The sequence below is a fragment of the Chlamydotis macqueenii genome, chromosome 1 (assembly GCF_036417535.1).
Source record: "Chlamydotis macqueenii isolate bChlMac1 chromosome 1, bChlMac1.mat, whole genome shotgun sequence".
Lineage (NCBI taxonomy): Eukaryota > Metazoa > Chordata > Aves > Otidiformes > Otididae > Chlamydotis > Chlamydotis macqueenii.
In genome coordinates this window covers 126,921,232-126,938,406 of record NC_141556.1, presented here as the reverse complement: position 1 = coordinate 126,938,406, position 17,175 = coordinate 126,921,232, and the positions used below count along the sequence as shown (strand labels likewise).

At 34.6% G+C, this 17,175-nt stretch overlaps 1 protein-coding gene across 11 annotated transcripts in view; it reads right to left on the bottom strand.

Moving 5' to 3' along the window:
• DMD (dystrophin) overlaps positions 1 to 17,175 on the bottom strand; it is a 1,302,935-nt gene that overhangs the window by 405,631 nt on the left and 880,129 nt on the right. For all 11 annotated transcript variants that reach the window (XM_086766697.1, XM_086766715.1, XM_086766672.1 and 8 more), the window contains 2 exons: positions 14,456 to 14,603; positions 12,345 to 12,494 (listed from right to left, as the gene is read on the bottom strand). In XM_086766697.1, the coding sequence (XP_086622823.1) occupies positions 12,345 to 12,494; positions 14,456 to 14,603 (298 nt within the window). The remainder of the gene's footprint in view (positions 1 to 12,344; positions 12,495 to 14,455; positions 14,604 to 17,175) is intronic.

Genomic DNA, 17,175 nt, shown 5'->3' with positions numbered 1-17,175 from the left:
GGAAAGCAGAGCCTGACACATGTTGGGAGGAGAAGAGAAAATGGCAGGCCATAGTACTATTCAGCACAGAGTTGGATGTGCTGTTCCAGTGCCCCAGGGAAAACATATTCCTTAACAGAGTATGATTAACTCTGTCTGACGTAGTTAAGAGCAATCTCTTCTCATGGTTTGGCAAACCACAGTAGTCTTATCGTCATTTTTGGTCTTCCCATGTGACAGCTCTATTCCGCAGCCCTCCTTTTCCTTTTCAAGATCATAGAATCATAGGATCATTAGGGTTGGAAGGGACCTTTAAAGGTCATCTAGTCCAGCCCCCCTGCAAGGAGCAGGGACATCTCCAACCAGATCAGGTTGCTCAGAGCCCCGTCCAACCTGGCCTTGAATGTTTCCAGGGATGGGGCATCCACCACCTCTCTGGGCAATCTGTGCCAGTGTTCCACCATCCTCATTGTAATTTTTTTTTTTCCTAATATCTAATCTAAATCTACCTCCTTCTATTTTAAAACCATTATCCCTTGTCCTGTCACAACAAGCCCTACTGAAAAGTTTCTCCCTGTCTTTTTCATAGGACCCCTTTTAGGTAGTGGAAGGTTGCTATAAGGTCTCCCCAGAACCTTCTCTTCTCTGTTCACGCATTACCTAATTGTTTTACTTTCAAGACTATGCCCAGTCCTAAAAACACTACGTCCATGCATAATTATCTCACTGTAGCAATCAGTCAATAGCTAAACTAAACATATCGATATCATCTTCCATGCTGTTGCCTACATGTGAGAGAAGCTTTCCAGAAGCATTCGCAAAACTGCCATGGAGTTTCTAAAAATTGTCATCTGCCAGAATGCCTGATGAGCAAAATGAAGCCAAAAGGCATTGCAATGAAACAAACGGCAAATATTTATACAACATGCAGTACCTTAAAATGCAAGCTATAAGCTTAGAATCATTATTGGGTTTGCTCACAGAGTTCTTGAAAAAAAAAAAACAAAACCAAACCACCCTTAAATTTTGTTTGGTAATGGAAATTGATATAATTGGATCAAAGATTTTAACACAGCAATAAAATCAGTATCAAATAGCAATTTCTGGCTATAAACTCCATAGAGCAGTAAGTTAGATAATGAATGTATAGATATACTGTATTATTTCCACAGTAAATAAACAGGGTTTGTTTTTTTTTTTTTGCATTATCTTTGCATAGTGTAGATGAGTTACAATGGGTTGGAATTTTATGTACAGCTGAATATCTATAGCATTTCCTAGAAACAAAGAATTTATTCTGTTAAAAATTATAGAAAAAAAAATAATGTTGGTATTCCAATTCTAGTGAGTGATCTTGACTGCCAAGTACTAAGCTGACATGTCTGACAGAAAGCAACTAACAATGAACTTGCTTTTCGGTTGTTCAAGAATTACCTGGTTTAGCACTTGAGGGAAGTGACAACTTTTCATTTGAAAGAAATATGCAGTTAATAGAAAAGTTGAGGGTGTGGGAGTTACTTATAAAAGTAGTCAATGTACAATTAAGTTCAACATCATAACAGGCCATTCTCTGGGTAATGATGAATTTTTGAAAATGTGTTTTTCAAACTCAGAAAAATGGACAAAAAAAGGCAAAGCAAGAGAAAAGGAAAAGGGAAGGTGAGGCTTAACTTTAAAATTATTTCAGACTATTCTATTTGTGGGAAACTTCATTATATAGACATGTTGCAATACAGATAGGCTTATATAGTATAATCTTTATCTTGTAAACAGCAAATAGTAAAACATTGATTTCTAAGTCCCTACAGTCTTCCTTAATAGAAATGCATGAAACACCTGATATACAATGGCGATCTGTCTTGGAACTGTAGTTTAAAAAAGCCCAAACTATTGTCATTCATTGGTGTGTGACATTATGTGAACCATTGTTCATTGTATGTGAAATCTCTCTCAGATATATAGTTGTTGCAGTGTAGAAAAATGCATACGGATTTGTCTGAAGTGTCTTATTTGAAATTTGGTAATTCAGCTAGGTCAATATTACCTCAATATAGCTGTCAGCACAAATGTCTTGACAATTAGTAGGCTTTTATATTCTAAGTACTTGGCATAACTTCTTAAATATATAATAAATATATTCCAGATTCGTATGGCAAACACGAACAAAAAGAAATTTTAAGATGGTCAGTAAGATAGTATGTTATATATTGTATAAATATATATGCATACATATATCTAATAATGAGTTTATGGTCTCATTGGCTAGTACAGACTTTTTACCCCTGCATGATTGTATTTCAGAAATATTTTTAATTCTTCACTTTAATGTGTAGCAAACAGAGCAGCAATGTGGTCTTACAAACACACATCTGAAATCTTTATTATTAATATAACAATAAATAGAAATGTTTTCTTCCTGTGCATCCTGTGGATTATTATTAAATGATTTATGATGCCATCAATTCACTTTAGTCGTTCCTCATATTTTAAGCAGGTACAACGTACCTTTGAATTTGCTATAAATTAACTACAGTACCTTTACTGCAGTTATTAGTTGGGAGTCACCATGGAAGACTCTTGCCACTTATATTATGAATAGACATATCAATTCAAAAAGAACACTAGAAAAAGATTATAGGCTAGAGCAAATTCTAAGGGGTCCTGAGGGAAATAGCTGAGATCATCTGCTCAGCTTCAACAGTCTCCCGGCTCAACAGGACATACTTGTCAAATGGGGAAAGCACCTACCATTATACTGACGAGTTTTAAGGTGTGATGTGAATCATCACTGACCTAAACGATCTGACCTCTACCCTGACTGAGCTCAGAAGTAAAAAAAGTTTGAGAATCCATTACAGATCCTATTCATGCATATTTACAAAAACAACTATCATACCATTTTCTGGAGTTCGGAGGTGGTAATTAACAAAGAAAAATTGAGTTAGATGCTTCAGCAGTTGTGAGTGATATAACAACAGGGAAGCTAACCGCTTGGGAAAGAAAGAGATATCTGGCATCATAGTGAGGTTTCCAGGTCCAGTGGTCATGAGCAGATTTTAACCAGATTATTTCAGATGTTCCCTTTAACAAAAACTTTTGAAAGAGCCAGTCACCTTAATGGTTTGACATAGTTGATATTTTTTGTTTATAAAGTGTTGCAATGGAAAAGAAGAGCAAGACTAAGAACAACAGCATGTTGGACCTTTCAGGGCTAAATCCCAATGTGTAATTGCCTGAAAAGAAATTCCAATTCATTTGACATCGTAGTGGAAAGTAAGTTTTCCGATATCATATCCAGCCTCCAACTTAAGTGCTGTGTGACTTCAATGGTACAAAACAAAGAAAAAGAAAGAACTTTATAAAGCTGGAAAATGGACACATTTATCTCACTCTTTCTATGTGTCCATGATTAATGTCAATGTATGGATAGAAATAAAATGGTTTGTTAGCTCTTTTAACTTTTAATAGCCTTTAAAAATAATAATGCATCAGGAATTCTCATGACTACTAGCCTGATACTTATTTAGAATTCTATAGCAGTTATTATCTATTCTGATGAAGCTAAGCCTGCTTTTTGCCTTTTGACAAAATGAGTAAAATGTATTAGGATTTATGATTTGAAAGATAAATTTAGAAACTGATACTTAAATTCCATATTTAAAGTAATAAGATTCAGGAGAGTCTTCCATGAAATAATCAAATTCTTTATTTTTCAAAAGTAGAAATCTGTTAAATGCTGATTACCCAAGATAATTTAGACACTTGTAGTGAGGTGTTGTTATGAAAGCAGAAATAGAAATCCACTCAAAGTTTGTACCAGAAAGGGGGGGGGGGGGGGGGGGGGAGGTGAAGAGTATGGTAAATAGGACTGCTACACATTTTCTTATCTAGAAACATAGATGCTTTGTGGGTTTACTTTTAAGGACATGAAACCATGTGTTCCTTGCTATTGTTTTAGATGGAGAATTGCTATTTAAATACTTTGGGATTTAACTTGATAAATGCTGTAGCATATAGAGTATTATTCGGAAAGATGTTATTAGTAACACAAACTGTGGAAACTGTGAGAACAATTCCTTTCAACTTCATCTCATCAAATACAAATTTAGTCTTGTCAAATGTTGCAAGTCTCTTGTGTTCCTCCTCTTTTGGCAAAACCCTTCCAAAATCTGTTGCCGCTCTTTCATGTGAAGTGGGGGAGATTATAATGACAGAGCAGTCATAAAATTTGTCCTCTTACCTTCTGAGAAAGTCACAGTAAGAGCTAACACAGTAAGTAAGAAATGACTGGGGGCACAGAGGTGCCTGTTGGGGCAACTATGAGGAACAAAAGGGGGAGAAACAAAGACAGTTAACAGAGAGCCAAGATATATTATTTTCATATGTGCTGCAAGAAATTCGTCAGGAAATCTGCACAATTTTCTGGTAAGCAGTTCCTGTCCTGTAAGTTTTTCCATGTTGAAGAGCAGTATGGCCTGAAATTTATTATGTTTACTGTTAAGCCTAAAACACAACTGGAAAATAAAAAATAAGGTAAAACAAATAAAGCTAGAATTTAACATGTATAAAGAAGAAAGAATCCTAACTGCTCTAAATATACTAAAAAACTTGGCCCAAAGGAAAAGAAGAACAAATATTCAATAATATGTCACAAGAGCCCTTGATACTGTGTGATTACTGCCTGATTGCTGCAAAAACATTTTTAATATCGTAACTTCTTCCTTGAAGGGACTTCAGAATGACTAATCCTTTCAAATGAGAGCAAACAATATACTGTAGTAGAAGAGTATTTATTAATACTTAACAAGACAAAGAAAATTGGTGGTGTCATTAATAAAAAGAGAATAATCATACATTTCTCTCCAGGGCTCCTGAAATAATGTAAAACAGCATTTCTAACCACTGTTACAGTGCTTTAAAAATTCAGAATGTTTTAATATCACCAAGTAATTTAATTCTACAATATTCCTATGGGATAGAAAGTTGTGCACAGGAAAACAGAGCAGCTGGAAAATTAAGCCACTTCCCTGGCATTTCCAGTCTGTGGGAAGTGACAAGATCAAAATGGTCTCTGTAAAGTATCATACTCAAATATACCACATATGTGGGATTTACAGCACTAAAAACTTCCTTTTACTGATGCTGTGCTACTGCATCTATTTATTCATAGAGCTTTATTAGGGGGACACATTAACTTTTTGTTTAATTTTTACTTTTATGCTAAAAAAAAGACAAAAATATATATTGGAGTTTTTACATTAATAAATTAAAAATAGACCAAGACAATAATCTGTGCTAAACACATGCCTGTGGGGGAGCAGAGAAGGGGGCTGGTTATCTTCATATTATGCAAGCTTGGTTGCCAAAGTTGAAAGGACAGCTTTTTGGGTTTCAAGGAAGAAGGCTTCTCCAGAAAATGTTTCAGGCTACATCTAACCTGCTGAATGCAGAAGTGGTTCTGAATGCCCAGAGGTGAGTGTATACCCTGACCACATCCTGGCCCCACACTGCGAGAAGACTCAAGTGTGCACAAGCCATCCCCTTAATTTCCATGGGAAGGAAATCTAGGCTAGGGGTCAGACTGAAGCTGTAGTGTGCTCTTGTGAGGCCCTTGAAATGGAGGAACCAGTACTCTGGTACACTACAGCACAAACATGCCACTCTCCGTAGGAGAAACAAAATAAAGCTGTTGTATGCAACTAAAGAAGGATATCTACCAAGGATAACTGAAGTTAAATCCGTTTGCATCCAGTTTAACAGATTAATTCATTCCATAAGCAAAATTCTTTCCTCAATCAACCCTATTTCTGTTATTCAAAGAAGAAAGTGGAACTAAAGAATGACATGCCTTCCCAACTCACTTTATTGTCCATGAGAGTCGCTGCTTTGAACACAGGCCAGATGAACTGGTCTGGTAGGCTACATTACCTACACAGTAGGGATGGCCAGCATTATTCGTGGCTAAAATACCATAATATAATTTCATTCAGCCAGATAGTTTTTTTCTCTTTATTCTTAGAAATAAAACTTTAAGTTTTGTCTTTCTCAAAATTCTCACTTTTGAAGACTTGAAAACTTTCTGCATTTCCTTTCCATCCATTCATATTGCAGGATAGCACTTTAACTTTCACTAAAGCCTGGGAATTTCTTATCCCCTCATGAAGTGAATGACTCTTCAGTCTTCAGTGCTTGAAACTCTACTTCAATACTGCAGAATTTCCCCACTCAACTCCTTGACACAGGATGCTATGTACTTGACGTTTACATGGACTTAAATGACTTCCAGCACAATTTCTATATTTAACATTAATTTTTAGATTATTCTTCTATTAATTTGTCCAGATAACATGTATATTTTTAGCTTACTACCTTTTCTTCATTAATATGATCTTCTCTAGGCATCTGATTTTAGGCATTATCAGATGGTTAAATGGACATGGTCAGATAATATACAGACCTTTTGTTTAGCCCAAATCATCCACTGGCATGATGTCATGCAAAATTAAATAAAGAGGGCACTCCCTTCTTTAAATTCTATGTCTTTTGGCTGTAGTATGAATATAGATCATCTCTTTGACCTCAGTATTCTGCAAACTTGCTCCAGAAATCCACAAAAAAAAAAACTGCTCTAGAAACAGATTCTTACAGTCATTCATCTGCATTTTGCAGGTGAGATCAAACCTGCTCTTCCTAATCTGCCTCAATCTAAAATAAAGTATGATTGGCTATCAACATATTCTACACACAAAAGAGTCCATAAGATTGTAAGAACGCTGTTATTATCTATATCATTTGACCCAGTAGCAAAGAAAAATATATTTTAAGGGATATTCTGCTTGGGAGTTTTCACTACCTGGTTGTCTATTTAATCTAGCTTTTACATTAAAATTTTCTATAATAATAAGTCTCCCCAGAGGATTCATATCTAATATCTTAGTTTTCTGGAAAAAAATTCTGTTATGACTCATGCTTATATACAGAAGAACTTGCACTGTTATTTGGTTCATTCCAAGTACATGAAAGTATTTGTTTTTAATAACATTTATTACTCTTTCTTATCCAGTCTTTGGTTGGGGGGATAGGTAGTGTTGGTGGTTTTGGTGTTTGTTTTATCGTCTGTGAACAGGGTCATACTAAGTCCTGGAAAAGACAGCAAGTGAGGTTTGGATCTATTTAGAGAGAAACATTACTGGGGTGGGCAATTGTTGAGAATAAGTTTCTGTTCCCTGGTAAACTGAAACAAGAAGCATCTCAAGTGTCTCTGGGCAGCAGGAGTCTTTAGCTGTCTTTGCAGCAAGGTGGATTCCTCAGGATGCCCAATCAGAAGGAGAAGAAAAAAGGGCAAAGATACCAAATAGGAAGACCAGGTGTATCCCCATCAAGGTCTCTCCTACATGAGTTACTGATGGAAATGTCACAGTTCTGTTATTTGGTAAGGTTATCACTTAGTTAAACAACTCTCCCCATTTACATAGTTAACAACTACTGACCAAAAAGACCCACTAGAAAGTACAGAAATATGGATATATCATACATTATCATATTACCAGTAGGAATATTTTAGTACATCCTTGTTTATAATCTACATATCCACATCATTTTCTGAAAATAATGGTCAACACCAAACAGCTGACATTAAAATTAAGCTTTAGACTAACAAAATCCTCAGAAAAATAAATAGTTTCAAACACTGGAAAGCTAAAGGCATAAAAATTTTAATATAATTTGGCCTAAAATAATTTTTAAAAGATGGATCATCAGCATTGTTTTACTTTTTTGTTGTGTTATGACATCTTCATTTCTGTATGCTTACATGGCTAGGAAGCAGCAATGTATCTTTACACTGCTCATAAATTTAACTTTTAAATCTTAATTAGTGGTACCTGCTAGCAACACACAAATAAAAAGGAATGAAACCTATATATACTTGTTTCGTAGAGCTTGTGACATTCTCATGTTCGTCCAATTAAATGGAAAGAAGGGCAACTTCATTTTGCTATACATGCGGCCATTTGTCAGCATAGCTGATAACATGAACGTGGACTGCAGCTAATTAGCAAACTATGACAAACTATCATAGCAAATTTAGCACAGCATAATACTTTATTACGTTTAAGGGAATCAGGTCACTCATTAACTGAAAGAAAATTCAGGAAAAGATCAACCTTCTGATGCCCAAAATGTTGCCTATATTATTCTAATTTCAAATTGAAAGCACAGAAATCAAACTATAACATTCATTTTCCAAGATCTTTTCCCCTCCAAACCACAAATAATAATAGTAGCAATTGTAGTAGTTTCAGCTGTGAACTCAAACTAGGTTGCATTGACATGCTGGAAATTTGCTGTCATCACAGGTAATCCATGAATAATCTATAATACTACTCAAGGCAAGTTACAGTACATGAACCATAACTTTGTTATGACTTTGTCCTTCTGCACTTTCTGAGCCCATCTGTTTTTCTCTACACTTGACTAACCAAGCTAAGACGACCTATACTTTTCCTGGTGGTACAGAAAATGTTCACAAATTATAGCCATGTCACTCCACTCTGATTTTTTTGGGTGTGTATCTGTATAGCACAACAAATTGATTTGCTGCGGCAGTAAACAGTGAAATAGTCTCTTCAGTGTCTAGTAATTAGTTCTAATACTAGCAAACAAATTAAAAGGCAGCAAAACAAAATATCTCCATCAGGCACTTATAATAACCTTTGTAATACATAGAGTTGATGTCGTGAAGACTAAGGTGGATAAATGAGGAGAATGTTGATTTTGGCATCCAGTTTACTTTCAGATAATCTAGCTCATCCCTCTTGGCTGACATCAGACCAAGAATAATATTAAAGAGTAATAAACTCCTTCCAGCAAACCTCTGATTCCACGGTTCACTGGTCTCAGACCTAATCTATCAATCCATTTACCACACAGTAAAAGGTAAGAAACCCATTACAGGTCTGTTATATGCCCTGGTAGGTGGTAGATGACAAGAACTGAGTTCATCACAATCTCCAGTGCCTAGTACCCCTTTTGTATGCTTTGAAGCACTAGGTGGTTAGCTTACTTAGCTATCACAGCAGAAGATACTTTGAGCTTTGAAAATAAACAAAAAATGTTTGATGTCAGGGTATAAAAATAGGTATAAAACACCTCATTTTTCATACTATTAAGACTTCACAAAGATAGTGTTATTTTAATCTTTACAAGAAATACTGGCTTTGGAGACAGTAAGTAAAACCAGGCTAGAATTTAAAAAGTCATACTTTCAAATGCAGGCTTTAATCTTCATTCTCTGCTTAAACTATGTCTGAGGTAGCAGGCTATTAGAATCACTATTCAATAAAGTTTTCTAAAGAAATGTAATTTTAAGATTACTATCCAAAGGAAGAAAAACTCTTCATATATCTATTCTCAAGGTCTTCAGCATGTCATAAACACCCCAAACCAAAGACAATACTGAAGCAAAAGCAAAAAAAAAAGGTTCTTTTATGTGACTACAATTCCTTTCATACTCAATTTCTTTTCTCAGCTTATTTCCATTGCTGTAGGGCAACAGTTTCTGTGACTGTAAAGAAGGTTTGAACATGACTTATCTCAAATATGTCACCTTGAAGGTTAAGACTCACAGGTGTTGTCCCCCATTCACTTGCTTGGCAGATCAAGGCAAAGCAGAAACTTGTCATCATCTTCGGAGATATTTGCCTACATTCTCAGCTGGTGTAAATTTTCACAGCTTCTCTGAAGTAAATAGAATTACTCTAGTGTATATCAGATAAGGACCTACCTTACATTATTTATGTAACTGTCCTGTATGTTTCGTATATTGAAAATAACATCATCTTGCAATATGACATAATCAGAAATGGGAGATTGTTACATGTTCATTTCTGGCAGAGATGACAGAAAACAAAACAAATAGCTAGAAACAAAGGACTAAAGTATAAGATACACTCTTAGAAGGGAATGGAGAGACAGAAAAGCCCCAGAGAAATCTCTATGTGATAACGTTTGTCCACTGTGCTTTCAGGAACACAAAAAATATATCCTCATCAAAACAACTGACTATAGAACCATCCTCAGGTGACCTATGGAAGTTTGCCTGATATAGAAGTGCCAGAGCTGTGAGTTTTCACTCACAGTAAAAATCTGTGGGGTTTTTTTTCAGTGCTTACAGATCTGTAACTGAAGGAAGTCAACGGAAGGAAGTCAACGTATGTCCCTCTGTCAAGCTGCAGACTTTCTTTCCACGATTTCTAATTTTATTACAGATCCTAGAGTTTCAGAGGAGAAAGTGAAAAAAATAACTGAGGTTTCCTACAGAAACTGTGAGTAAAAGAAGAGATGTAAATTAAAAAAAAAAAAATATCCCTACAGTTCATTAGAAAAATCCAATGACAGAGACTCAAAATGAGCTTCTAACTTTTTTTTTTTTTTTTCATCTCTCAAGATCATATGGGAAATGGAGAGCCTTCAGAGAACATGTGAATTTGAATCTTGTAATTTTCAAACTCAGTTTCTGCTCATTAAAAAAAATACTGCATTTTTCAGATTCTTTAGATTCAGCTACTAAGGGCCAGTGAGAACTCAGTTTTATACATCTCCATAGGTTAATAAAGGGAATCGAAATAATGTGGTTAAGTAATGATCTCAAATGGAAGTTCAGTTTTCTGGTTTTAGTCCTTTTTAGGAATAAAGGGAAGTTTTCAAGTGATGAATTTCAAGCCTAATATCTTGCCAGAAATATTACTGGGATCTAGGAGACATAAATCTCTAAAAAGAGTGATTCACTAAACAGTAGCTTTGTCCCCCAAATCTCATCCAGATATAACAACTCTCAACAGCATTCATAGTTTCTCTGACTGTAACAAGGAACCTGAAACATTTCTGCATCAGCAAGTAGAAAATGAAAATGTAAAAGTTTTTTAGGTATATGACTAAGTAGTAAAAGCTTACATTCAGAGACAAATTAGATGTTTTTATAGATTTAGTTAAAATGTCTGTGTAATTTCACTAAAAATAAAAATATTATTTTTTCCTTCAAACTAATGTTGTCATTTTAAAACTACAGCTCAGATATTCAAATCATAGCGCTTAAATTCAGCTATGTATATGCTTACTTCAGCTAGTAAATAACACTATTTTGATCTTGAAATGTTCTGAATTCTTCTATGTACCTTGATTTCAGAAACCTATTTCCAGAGAAAGAGATACTTTTGTCTGAGCACCTAAATAATGATTTATGTGTCCATCTTGCAGTTTGTGAATGAGATCAATAGTTATTACCTACTTTTATCTGAGCCGTTAGCTAATATTCTGAACCTTGCCAGTCTGTTTCTGTTAGGAAGAAACTAATGAGAGTCCCATATCAAATAAGTTCCTGTTTATTTCCCAGGTCTGTGCTTGAAACTCAACTGTGTTCACAGAAAGGGTAACAAAAAACCTCGGTATGTAAGTATTCCTGACCAGAAACTCTAGCTTGTCTTTTCAGTAAGGTACTCAGAAGATTTTTTCACCTTTTCTTCCCCAGATCTAAACACAATGAATCTCTCTTTTCTTTTTCCCCCTGTTAAGTTTAACAAAATAGATACCACAGGTTAATTTCCCAGATTCTGATTTTGCAGTCTCAAGGGAAATCCTTCAGCTGATTCTATATTGACCTTTTCTAAACAGGCTAATCCATACCTTGGGTGGTAGTCCCCTGGACAACGCTTTCTACTATTTCTGCTATATGAGAAGCAGAAGCTACATGAGACCACTGAAATTATCTACCTCTCTTCACCAGATTTGCTATCCATCGTCATCAGTTTCCAACACAAAAATATGCTACTTCAGCAATAAAATACAACAAAATCCTCCCTTACTTCTCTCCATGAGTATGGAGATCCTAGAAAGCAAAATTAGTGCTACTTTGCCATACAGAAAGCAGAACTCAAAGCTCAAGGTCAGAAGTAATATGGTGGAAGGTGAAACAGTGGTTGCAGCTGCCACCTCAGGGGGGCAGGGGAGAGAGAATTGGGAAGCATTTCCATAAAGGCAATCAGCCATTTTCTACTGCCTCTCACACACCTGAAAAACAAAAGCTGGAATATTTGCTATACCCTCATGCTAGAAAAATGATGCTCTGCATTCCACCCTTAAGCAGCAGACCTGTAATTTAGGGGGTACCTTTGGATGCAACATCATCACTTCAGGCACTAATGGTCTTGGTTTGCTGTCATTGTTTCTCACAGCAGTGTACTGTACACATTTTGCATACAAACATCTCTTCATATAGAGAAAATTAATACATACCAGAAAATATATAATGCAAATATTTGCTGCAGATTAAAATCTTATACTACAGTTATATCACTAATATGTCTAACCTTTAGCAAGCCATGGTTAGCCTCCTTCAGTGTACTCTCAAGTTTGTGTTTTTTGTCTGGGTGCAGTGATGCACTTCCAAGTGCTATTCCTCCAGTTTCATTTAATCGTTTCAGTATTCCCTTGTGTGGCGGCAGCTCTTCAACTCTTAACTGGAACAGACAAATACAGCAGTTAAGATGAACTGTGGTAGAATTTTCAGCTTTCTTATCTTCTCCCTTATCGATTTGTGTAATAGCTGAAGGAATAAACTCAATTCAAGACAAAATAACTGTTGCTTTCTGAATGTAGAAGGCTGAAACCCCTCAAAAGAGACTGTATCAGTGGATCAAGCCTAAAAATAGTCCAAAGTGCCAAAATACAAGGTTTAATAATTTAATATTAATCACCATCACATGATAAATTCCACTTCTGGACACTCAATAGTTCATGAATATGAATTTTAATAATCTTTTAATATGGTAAAGAGCAAGCACTTTGGAGAAGGGTTTTAAAGCATTCTATGCTGTGAACACAGTCACCCAGATGATACGTGGTGAAAAACCCTCCAGTCTAACCTCATAATTAACATACGCTCATAAAAAAAAAAAACAAAAACCAAGTGAAGTCCAAGATTCCAAGGCATCATCTGAAAGTACCACTTCTTCATGTACGCAGTTACTGTAAACTTATATTGTCAAAGTAACTTGAATATAACAAGTAAAGTTAATGTAACTAAAATATAAAGTTATTCAAGTTTGTTCTTTTTTAATTAACGTAAGCAAGTAGGTATGAAATGAGCCACAATGTAAGTCAATGCATTATTATTTGCTGTATTAGGATGTATTCTTATGTGTAGCTCCAAAAGAAGAGGGTGGACTGTAAAAATGAGACAAAAATAACAGAGGCTAACAACCTTAATCTTGGATTATATATCCCGTGGGAATACTACAATTGGGAAATATTTGTGTGTAAGTGGTGGGTGGGAGCCTTCATGCTTCTAAACAATCAGCTTAGGCTTTAAATCTGTAATAATGTCTGCAAATTATAAGATGCATCTAACACACCTTTACAAGTATTTATTTGCCTTCATTCTGATATCCTTGACAATGGAGGCAAAGTCTCACAATTTCTCTAACTCACTGACACCTTATGCAGCTGAAGAAATAAACTCAGCACATGGTTAAGTCTTCATTTCCTCAACTGCTATTTACCTTATTTTTGTTTATTTAAAAAGAAACTTGAAGATAAGTTTATACTACAGAATCTTTTAGATTTTTTTTCTTCAGATTTTGTTGTAAGAAGACTATAACAAACCCTCATGAGTTTCTTTCAGATTCTTTAATGCTCTATTCCATCACTTGCTGAATTTGTTCACCTTGGATTGGCAAAAAAGATAACTAGTCCTTACCCTCAAGAGAGAACAGTAAACTTTTAGGCAGGTATTCTACAAGTAATATGCATTTTCAAACTACAGTTTAATGTATTATTATGCAAGTTATTAGACATAGTCATTCTCTTGGATATATTTCAAAAACTAAAGAGAGCAACTTACATTGAATGCGTTTATTAGCAGTATCATAATTTAAAAGCTCTAACATCTTCATGAAAATATTCCAGTGTTTAAAGGAAACATTTACTATTCTGCTGGGCTCTTTTAAAAAGCTTTTTAAAAAAGTGACCTAGATGTTTAGTCTAGAAAATGTTGCAGTGATACTTTAATCAGTTGACATTTATAATTATGCATGTAATTCTAGAAACTCTTGTGAAATACTGAATACCATTTCATAAGTGAGAAGTTATAAAAGGTTAACAAGACATCTACAGAGATAAGTTTTACAGATAAAACAGTCAAGTTCTGAATTAAGGAAATTAGGATGAAAAAAATAATGATTAATTAGATAGTGACAGGACAGGCATTTTGCTTTCAGTACATTCTCCATTACTTTTCTGATATTAATACGATCAGTATATATTTGTACCTGGGTTTTGAAATTCCACTGCTTTGATTTGTCTAAAAAAGTTAAATGGATGTTGTGTTTGATGGCAGAAGTCTTCTCTGAAAATAGCATTTATTTTTTTTCAATGTAGAATCACTAAAGTAAGACAACATTAAGAACAAAACTCATAATACCTTTACTTTGTCAAGGCAGTCTCTTAACTGGTCTTCATTCCCTGGTTCAAGGGGAATACCAATAACACTCTCTGCTTCCTCTAACCATAAAATCAGCTTGTTCAAGTCCTCTTGAAATTCTGATAAAATATTCTTTTCTTCCTCTAGTCTGTAATAAAAAAAAATGAAATTAATGATTTGATACATTTATTTTTATGTTGAAGTGCTTATCCATACTAAAAGGCAGACGAGGGAAAATGAATACTTATCATATATATTAATTGTTTTTTAAAGTGTGACAAGATTTTTTTCATACCAAAATTATCAGACCACTACCCTTTTAAAATAGCCTTAAATGTATTTTAAAAGAAAAACTCAAGTCATAATTTGCAATGTAACTAAATTCAGCTTCTAGATTCTATATGGCAGGGAGCAAACAAGCATACCAGAACTATAACTGTTAATAATTCAGATCAGGTTTTTGTGCGAACTAACAGCAAGGAAGCCCAGTGTCAGAAACCAGATTTTACCAAACTGAATCTGTAAAAAGTGACACCTTACATCCATTTGGACGTATTGTACAAACATATTTTGGTGACCCTGCCACATACTTTGTGTAAAGCATTCCAGTCAAGATCCACAAAAAGTAGGTAAGGTTTGTAGTCCACAAGAAGCAATAGGATAGGATTTATCTCACCTAACTTTGACTACTTCTACAACTCAGATGGTGATTTTCTCACTCTAATTCTCTTACTTGAATGCTGATTCACATATCTAGGATATGATAGATGGATTTTAATAAATTATTAAAATAGGGAGAGATTAATTCTGCCATACAAATTTTTCAACTAAGACATAAACATTGCACATTTCAAAAGTCAGATAAGACTACTTTCACCGTGACTATATAAATATATGGAGATCTGAACTTTTGTGCCTAAGCTTCCAAAGCTATACAGAGATGCATGAAAAAAATGTCAAGGGCAGAAGGAAAGAGCACTGGCAAAATGTAAGCCCTCTATGATTAACATTATTGGTGGATCTCTTCTGAAAGAGAAAAATGATGTTTTATACAAATCACTTGTAATTTATCCTCCAAACTTATTACCAAAACTGAGGTTACAGAATCTTACCTCCATGGAATATTAAATAATTATTAATAACAAATAATGTCCTATTAGATAATATTAGGGGGTTTTTGTTGCTGTTATTTTATTAAGGTTACTTGAGATCAAAGCAAAGATGTAAAACCAGCCTTTTTTAAAAATTTGTTATTCCCAAGATGCAAATAAGTTTGAGAGGTCAAGTCATTTATTACACATAATAAGAGGCTGTATTAGTATTTTAAGAATATAATTCAACACTATAGTGGAGAATCAAGGTTAGTATTATTAATATATTACTTCTGAATGAAAACATGTATTAAAGCAAAATGGAAATGGTTTTAACTTTCTCTAGTCTTCCATACTTGCCATGATGGTCAGTGCCCATTGAACACTATGAGGAGTGAAATGGAACAACATCTATTTTAAACTAGGCCATAATTTATTTACAATATTTTTTAATTTTTCTTAGGAAAGTATGGTTTCTGATGACTGACTTAAGCAAAAACATCTCTTTAGAAAAGCTGTATGAATAAGCTCCAGGTAAAAGTGAATAAATAAGAAGTGTCAGCTTCTTAGGTTCATCACCTAACAAGAAAACACTGAAAACAATTGTTGCTTGACACACTTGCCTGTACACATGCACACACACACTGTCTGACAAACAGCTTAGAAATGAGAGATTAAAAGCTTTTATTCAAGTAGAACATAAATTTAGAAATTTCCAGTCAGTATCTATCTCATAGAAGTCTGTACACCCAAATCCCCAAAACATTTCACCCTATATTAAGAAATTTAACTTTGCAATTAAAATCCTATATGATTTTTCCCCTTACTGTAATTTCCAGAGAATAAAAGTATTCAAGTGACTTCAAGTGTTCTGCATCTGAAACATTTACTTATAAGGAAAGGAAGCTGCTTCCTTAATGTTTTAAGTATTTTGTTAAAGGGACAACAAAAGAAGAAAAATCTGCAAGATTTGTAAAATTCCTTTGAAATGACATCATCTACGTTATAGTGTAAAATGAGAGAAGCCTAGTTTGGTCAGCAGTGAAAATTCTAGTAGTGAAGAGGGTCATATGCATATAAGCTGAACTAATTTTCATTTCACAGCAAAAGAATCATCTGACTTCATGGTACAAGAAATAAATTGTTATAGATTAAGATTTATAGAGGAGGGAAAGAGTCATGCTGTTGGAATGCTGACTATTATAAAATAAAAACAGAGGCATACAGTTCAACTATTACTTCAGACAACTTGCAAACTAGCAAAACTTTTGCTAGTGCTTTACCTGCCTTCCACCTGATTGGTGTTTATTGCATTTCCTTAACAAGGCATCTTTGCAAGATGAAAATTGCTATACCAGATGAATAAACACTCTACAGGCTCTTACAGACCCCTCTCCAAAATAGTATATTAAAATCGGAGTAAAGTAACAGACAACACTCTTGACTAGACTTCACTATCGAGCTGATACATCTCAGAGTCTGGTTGCACTTAACATGCAACATCTTAAGAAGACCTGAAAAATATGATAGCTGTCACGCACGTGATGCAGTCTTTCCTGGATGACAAAAGCCAGGCAAGAAGACATCACTACAGAAGAGTTCTTGAAAAAGTGAAGTGTTTCCATTCAA